Consider the following 7851-nt stretch of genomic DNA (forward strand, 5'->3'; position numbering starts at 1 on the left):
CAAAGCCGCATAGAGCCCTTCAGTCATCGTATAGCATTCGACAGAGCGAACATATTAGGTACCACTATGTGCAGGTGGAGACCTATGGGGATTATAGCTCACAACAGCAACGAACAAAGCGAAAAGTGAAAATAATTTTCATTTTTTGAGCGGAGCGATGTACGCATCGACTCCATCACTCAGACCCTCGCAATACTCCTTGGTTTGGACCTTCCCCATGGGGTGTAAAACGAGTTCAATACCAAACGACGTGGATGCATACAAGTCCATTTACGCATTCTCAACTGATAAGAGACCTAGAGGGAGGAAGCTTTTCGAGATGTATCACAAGAAGAAGCATCAGAGACTGGGACACCGCATGGAGTCGCAAGAGACTGATCCCGGTGATGTGGAGGGCGGCACATGTAGCATGAGGTGGCTGGTGGAGAGGGATGATAAGGGAGTCTCGACAGGTACCTTTTCCTCGACTGAACAGATCCCTATTGAAGTAGAGTACTCGAGGAGCTGGCCTTCTAGTAGGTCCACGACGTGAGCCTCATTAAGGAGCTCTAGTGTCAGGTCCACAGTGCAAATCTCGATTATGTACCATCCATGAACATTCCCCCCTAACTACCGCCAAAGTCTTCTGTATTGACCATAGCAATCCTCATCATAGGGATTCCAGTATTCACTATAGGCAGCACCAGTCCCGTCGCAGTGGACATCCAGGCCGTGGTTCAAGATCTGAGGTCCGCTGCCACAAAGTGTTGGCAAGGGACGTAAGGTGATCCCCATTGTATCGTTATGGTGTATCCCTCTGCAAGTCTGTGTACTTGATTTCTTCTATGCTAACGCTACTCCTACAAACCAAAAGTCATCCCTCATTTTTACAATTTTTAAGCAACCAATTTTGAAGGACAATTTCGGGATACTATAGCCATATTAATATGGTAGTAATAGTATCATCTCCCAGGTCTAGACTTGCCACATAAGTCTCCTCCACATTTTCGTGTTGTGTAGTCTGTGGGGCTACTGCACTGTCATCAGAAGTTGCTTGAGTGCTTCTATCGTTGCCGCTGCCTGCGGTTCCATGGGGTGTGGTCAGAGTACATTGCCGCGTCCTGCTGAAGGAGGTGCACTACAGAAGACTCCTGTGGTTGATGAGTTCTTTGACTCGGCTTATGATACGCCCAAGACGAGAAAGCCTCGTCCTATAGCCATGGGCAGGCCGCCTCCCTCGCCGAGAGTCTCGTCCAATAATAATGTGGCCAAGGAGTGGTATGGAGGTAGTAAGGGTTCAGTAGGAGGAATAGTGTTAGTCCATTTCGCATTAGGTGGGTACGTGACACCGCGACGTGCCTCTCAGCCGAGGCCAAGGAGGAGGAGGATGATGAGCAGTAGTAGCTTTCGTGGTGGAAGTGAGGGCTCCCTTTTAAAGGTTCATGTCGAGGTCTTCACTACAGGTCCACGAGTCAGCACTTCACAGTTGCTCGGTCTCAAGGACCCGTCCCCACGGTCTGGTACTCCTTCTACTACGACATCCTCTCATCAAGTTGCCCCCAGCCCCTTGCCAATGTATTGTTCCCCTCGTGGTAGAACGCCAATCAGGAGTCTAAGCGGCTGCTGCAGTCCAGCGGTCAGCAGCAGGACCCCTCGCCATGGTGCTCCCCTCAGGGTTAGGGTGGAGTCCAGAAACCTAGGTGTAGGAGCCTCCCATCGCGTACAGGCCGCCCCGTCGGCGGTCTTCCAAGCGTGGTAACTGTCGACTTATCATCCTAACGCATGTACTTTACATTTTACTCAATGTTCCTCACTGTATATTGGAGGCTAGGGAACTGCCTAGGCACTTTCTTATAGAGCAAAGTATACCTCTCAACAACTACGACTTGTTCAGTTCGTGATGGTATCACTCGCGTATTAATAGCGTTTTATTTGTATGAGGATCAGCGGTGATGGCTTCGCTTCGCCTGTCCCTGCTGCTACATCTGCTGTAGAAGACTACGCGGCTCGAGTGGAGGAAGCCTCGGGAGTAGCCACAGAAGCCGCCATAGTAGAGCAACAGGCTATGGTCCATGATAAGGCCAATAGAATGCAAAATGCTATAACATGTCGGCTCCTTTGGGGACTCTATGTAAAGACACTATTCCCCATAGGTTATGTCCAGGCCAGTAACAGACTAGCAGAAGCGGTGTCCCTCCTGCCCAGTGCCCATCCAGATGTCAGAGCTATATCTCAGCATAGGGTGAGGACTCCTCACTGAGGAGGGTGATCCGCTGCTGTAGCACGAACATCCTTCCAGGCCGAGGTGGACTCCCGAGTCGCATACTTGCGTACTATGATGGACCAGGGGAGAACAGAGTCAAATTTGCCTTTGGAACATCACATTAAATCAGTAGGCTCATCACCCTAACTATAATGCCAAGTACCTATAGGTATCCCTCACTATGACCTCCTCTGCGATGGCCCCTCCTGGCGAGGGCCGATCGACTGCTGGACCAAGCACCACTGAGGTCGGGGCAGCAGCGGCTCTTGGGGGCTTGGGAGGGATGCTCCTGTTGGGTACTTCCTACTGTCTATTGCCTAACACAGTGGTACATCTAGGTCCATTCGGGATGGTAGCAGGGGCTGCTGGTGCGGCTTACTGCACTACACGTAACGACGCTGTGGGGTACGCGGCACGGGGAGCTGGCTCTTGCACAGCGGCAACCGTCCATCAGGTCGGGGCACCACATTAGTGCTATGCTGTTATACTTGTCTTTTTGTGGTGGTAGGGTACGGAAATAGCCCAGCGGTATGGTATCGGTCAGAGAGCCCAGAGCTTGGTCACAGGAGCAGCTGTGGTGAGTGAAGAAGGGTATTATGTGTCTAGTTGGATTCTTCTTATCCTAGAGGGCGCGAGAGCTCAATGACAACTACCACGTCACAGAGAACCTACGCGCTGGTGCAGCAACGGCAGGTAGGCGACTGACTGAGTTCAATCAGCAGTACCAAGTGACCGATCGGGTAAGTCTACTGTTAGGAATACCTCTGAAGTGCTTGCCCTCTTCAGATTGGGTCGGGACTGGCTCGTGGTGTGAGCGCTATCGGTGGATGGCTTTCGGGCAATCCTCAGGTGAGCAACAGTCCATGTTACTCGTCTGCCTGGGTGCTTCTCAGTCCCGTCAAGCTTGAGTACGGTGGTCGACAATGGTGTACGTCTTCATAGGGCCTCTCATGACATCCACAGCATGTTGTTCTCTTGCTATATGTTCTTTACAATTCTGCTCCTCAATTGATGTAAGCGTATGATTAGGAAATTTGGAAACTTTTGTAGTCACGAATCGCCAAGAGTGTTGTGTTGAATACGTTGCCTTCATAAGTGTCGACGTTGCATTCCTTCCCAAGATGAACTCCTTGGAGGTATCATTCGTTTCCCCAGTAGCAGAAACCACCACCTACAGATAGTAGCCCAACCAAATCGTACTTCGTAGTACGTACTATCCGTATACCACACCTCGCATCTCAAGCGGCGGAGTTGAATACCTCGGATGGATATTTGTGATGTGTACCACTTTGTGATCCACCAATCTAGCAGCCAGTAGGGCGTTCACACCCCCAACAATCTTTGACACTGATAGTATAGAGTCACTCGACCACTCTTATTATTCTGTAAGACCGTCTTGTGTGCATCTATCCTCTAGCTGGAATATTATAGTAGTTCAAAGTGAGTACATCAATCGTTGTCGTTGATATAGACGATTAGATTCTCATTATGTCTGTAGTACTTCCCCTGATGCAGTCTGACCATGTTATTGATGATGTTGAGTTGAACTAGGGAGGTGATACTCCAGTTACACACATTGTAGAGGATGCTGGTGCGGCCAATGACAACGTCGGTTACGAGCACATACCAGAGATCTGTAACTTCAGCCTGAATGGCTCTGAATCTACCTGTCATCTGGGAGCATTCTCTATCCAGACGGCGAATTCATATTGTCGACTACAAGGGAATCTCTAATACAGTGGAGCTCGCGTTATATCCTCTTTATCCCTATCTGAGCCTACTCACGTGAACCATGGAGAAACGACTAGTTAAACCATTCACGAGCTTTCTTGATGGACCACCACCTTTGAACTATTGACAAGTGTATAATGAACACAAAACGGCACGCTAGCGTGTATACACTAGGAACAGGTAACACTTAAGGGAAACTCGGTGGTGAGGGAAAGATACTACTTGAGGATATATGATGTAATATGATATACCTATGGTATATATTGTATGCCATAACTCCAGGTGGAGCAGCTTGATCTCAATAGGCCGTCTCTCAACGACAAGATAAAGAACAACAAGGACGACGACGATGACGACAAAGACGAAGAAGAGCACTGACGTTGATAAAGGCGTCCACCACCACCACCAACCTGTACTACATTCAGGCTTCCAAACGCTGGTTCCTAGGGTGATAATGATGTTGGATAGCAACCAGTAGTACTGGAAGCCCCTGCATACATATAGCACAGTCTAGGACGACTACGACTACGACGAGGTGGTGAAGCCAATGCTGTTACTACCAAGGTGAGAATATATGAAGTGATTAGAGCGCGGTAAGAGGAAATATCGCATACCCAACTAGAGTATCTACTACTGATGAGGATAGGTTCCTTAATATAGTCTAGACATGCCTCCCAGCAAGTTGGAGAGGCTATCTAAAAAGTCATCCAGTTAGCAGACAACGACTACGAGTCATTGACTAGCTAACATCAGATGACTGCGAAACAGACTAAATGACAACACGAGAAATAGCTGGTGTTAGTGCTGCCGCTTTTTAGTTGTAGATCTGAGGAGGCTTACTACAGTCATATATGTTGCACTGACTTAGCACTGTGTTGGCCAACCACAAATCCAATCCACTTGCCAGTACAATACCAATGTTAGTAGAAGCAAAGCCCAAGTTAACCGACAACTGTCTAAGGTCATCTGGGATATCCTCCTTACGTTGTATCTGATACATACAGTTGACATAAGAAAGCCCTCCCATTAGACCAATAATAGCGGCCAAGGGTATGTATAGATAAAAGCCGGCTAGACCAATACCATACCTTATGAAGTGAGTAGTAGCCTCAAAACCCCAAAAGATGGCGTTACATGCTTGAAGAACGGTCGGCACCCAAATCCATTTAATACGGAAGAAAGTCACGGACGATCTAGAGATGGTAACACCAACATTATACCCAATCAGCATCATTTCATAAGAGTTAGCAGCAACATAAGCAGAGTGCACCTTGTCCACATTGATAGAGGCCCTGTCCATGAAGCCAGACTGTATGAAGTACTCAAGGAAGTACACAGCGACCAAGTTGAAAATGATGAACCCCGCATGCTTGCAAACGCCAATGAAGGACTTGAAGTTGAGTTCAGCTGAGTTCTGCGTCTCGTCATCCTTGGAGCCCTTGACAGTCCTCTTATTCGCCTCACGGTTAATATAGAAGAAAGCACCAAAGTATATAGGCGTAAGTACATTCATAACCAACATGATCACAAATCTAGACCAATGGAAGACGTTGAGAAACAGCATGTAAATAAGGGGAGCGAAAATCCCCGAAAGGCCCGTACCAAGGCCCCAGCCACCCACAAGGCTAGGCGGTAAGTGATGCAGCTGACTCAGATTCAGCACTTCACCTAGTGCTTGAGAAAAGCCAGTGCTGACCGCTCCTGCCAGAGATAGGCCGAAACCAACATTATCATTAGTCATCTTACAAGCTATAGCAAGCAGGACATAGGCAACAGTTTGTAGAACCAGGCAGGCTATAATTCTGACTAAAAAAGGGAAGTGTAGAAAGAACTTAGAGTGCAATATTGTCATGCCGAAACACGCAGCCAACAAGACCATGCTGAATGATGACATAGCATCTTCGTGATGGAACTGTTTCGCAAGGTCTTGCGAAACGGTAAAGACAAAGTTGTAACCCGTATTATTGATAAATCCGCACACAGTAGTGGCGACAAAACAGGCGACATAAGTCTTTCGAACAATATGCTCGGCAGAGTCCTCGTCCTTCTTGTTGTTATTGCTGTCAGTGCCGGTGTCCGTGAGACCATCATCTTTACTATCTAGTTCCACACCAGATGAATCGGACTCGGACGATGCGAGCCGTTCCATTTCTCCAGAAGATGTTTTGCTTTCGATGGACATAGAAAGAGGCAAAGAAATATAGAAACCTATACGTAAAATCCAAAGTACCCGAGGGAATTTATCGCTAGAGTAACGATGACGGTGAAAACGATAGCGTGGTATCACATGTAAAAAGCGCGCGCCTAAAAAATAGGCGTCGTCGTCTTCATTTTTGTGCCGATGCATAAAAACTAAACATCTTATATACCTTCCTTCGAAATGATGTAAGTGTGGTAGTATAAACAACCTCAACAACAGACTAATACTATAGTGCTACACACGCAGCGTTAAATCTCACTTGCTTACTGCATTAAGGATGTTACATTATCATACACCAACTCCTACTCCTCATTGTCAGACACGCATGAGTCAATCATGGTAACGCCTGATACGAGAAGACATCCCATTGGATAGTGGAAGCTCTTGCTGGTATAGCAAGCTGTATCGCCTCAGAGAAGTTCGTGGCGGCTTTCCATATACCACGAGTAGATAACATATTAACGGGTTGAATTTCACAACATGTAGCCTACGAGCCACCGAATCTAGTATGGTATCGACTTAATGCATACGATATGCTGATGACGATTGGTTGTTGTTGTTGTTGTTGTTGTTGTTGTTGTTGTTGAAGATTCTGTCACGTAGTTGCACTAGTTTGTGCACTGTATCACAAAGATGTAGCTGTTTCATTGTTTTTGTCTCTTGCTGTTCACTACGGTTCCCATAGGTTTCCCGAATTTCCTCATCGATACACGTTTCTAATTGTTCTAAGCCTATCCAATGTCGAACCCAGAATCAGTAAGATGACCCGGTCTTACTGCATATGGAAGACCTACGTGCACCCGACTTCAAGCCACCAGCCGATGTGAATGTTGTCTGAGGATGAACACAAGCACACACTAACTCATCCGCGATGTTCTGATGACTACTGCTGTGCTCGCCGTGTTGTTGTGCTCATCTTCAGAGCACCAGCCCGCAACAGTACTGTCCTTACCGTGAATGCTCGATCGCCTCCATATAAACTCATCCGATAGCAACCTTGAGTATGCGTCATCAGAATCGTCCATGAACACACTCTCACCTTATTGGTGAATCCCTATCGTCCGTCGTACCCCAAGACGACGATGAAAGCCGAGACGAACGGCGACGGGGATCTGACAGTGAAGGTGCATGTCGTAGGCATGTCGCTCTCCACTGCAGCAGCCTACTGCGAAACGACAAGTCCATATCATCAAAGCAACGATTTCCTCGGACCTGCACAGCATACAGCCCTACAAGCTCGGCTTCAGTTACCTTGCGATGTCGCCCTCGAGCCATTAGTGCAGGCGGGGGACTACCACGATTCAACTGCGGACCCTGAGATGGAGAACAACAACAATTTACGGCCATTCACTGCTGGTAGTGGTATCCCACATGATGCATGTTAACTCTAAAGTCATCGTTCTCTGCACTGTCGCCATGCCTGACGTGAAATGCATTACAAACAAACAGCAAGTACCCGTACGGCGAGCTCACATTTCGGTGTAGGACTGCGGCTCGCATAGCTCTTTGAACTTGCGAAAAAAGTCGCAATAGCCGCCTTTCATAACATAGAGTTCCAGTGGCCTCGAACACCCATAGCGAGCCAAGTGCCTACCCACATTGACGGCGAACATCTTCGAGAGCTTCTGATGTCATCACGTGAATCCTTTAGCATTAAAACATAACGGAACGAGAGGGT

At 47.7% G+C, this 7851-nt stretch overlaps 4 protein-coding genes across 4 annotated transcripts in view; 2 read left to right on the forward strand and 2 right to left on the reverse strand.

Moving 5' to 3' along the window:
- Positions 1-217: 217 nt before the first annotated feature.
- Positions 218-1858, forward strand: Pmar_PMAR003476 (hypothetical protein; the record flags this gene model as incomplete). The annotated part of the gene is made up of 6 exons (XM_002784171.1): positions 218-404; positions 453-515; positions 677-758; positions 1000-1265; positions 1314-1397; positions 1443-1858. The coding sequence occupies 6 exons, from the start codon at positions 218-220 to the stop codon at positions 1736-1738; spliced, it is 978 nt and encodes a 325-aa protein (XP_002784217.1). The 3' UTR covers positions 1739-1858.
- A 57-nt stretch (positions 1859-1915) lies between these two features.
- Positions 1916-3150, forward strand: Pmar_PMAR003477 (hypothetical protein; the record flags this gene model as incomplete). Its single annotated transcript, XM_002784172.1, has 8 exons — positions 1916-2087; positions 2133-2221; positions 2412-2538; positions 2581-2696; positions 2751-2819; positions 2869-2982; positions 3029-3091; positions 3136-3150. The coding sequence occupies 8 exons, from the start codon at positions 1916-1918 to the stop codon at positions 3148-3150; spliced, it is 765 nt and encodes a 254-aa protein (XP_002784218.1).
- Positions 3151-4787: 1637 nt separating this feature from the next.
- On the reverse strand, positions 4788-6122 carry Pmar_PMAR003478 (Protein CLN3, putative; the record flags this gene model as incomplete). Its single annotated transcript, XM_002784173.1, has 1 exon — positions 4788-6122. One exon carries the CDS (start codon positions 6120-6122, stop codon positions 4788-4790), a length of 1335 nt encoding a protein of 444 aa, XP_002784219.1.
- Positions 6123-7227: 1105 nt separating this feature from the next.
- Pmar_PMAR003479 (m-phase inducer phosphatase, putative) overlaps positions 7228-7851 on the reverse strand; it is a gene marked incomplete at both ends in the record, with an annotated part of 5131 nt that continues 4507 nt past the window's right edge. The window contains 4 exons of the mRNA XM_002784174.1: positions 7228-7335; positions 7386-7487; positions 7545-7593; positions 7647-7763. Coding sequence (XP_002784220.1) covers positions 7228-7335; positions 7386-7487; positions 7545-7593; positions 7647-7763 — 376 coding nt within the window. The remainder of the gene's footprint in view (positions 7336-7385; positions 7488-7544; positions 7594-7646; positions 7764-7851) is intronic.

The sequence above is a fragment of the Perkinsus marinus genome (assembly GCF_000006405.1).
Source record: "Perkinsus marinus ATCC 50983 genomic scaffold scf_1104296935302, whole genome shotgun sequence".
NCBI classification, from domain to species: domain Eukaryota; phylum Perkinsozoa; order Perkinsida; family Perkinsidae; genus Perkinsus; species Perkinsus marinus.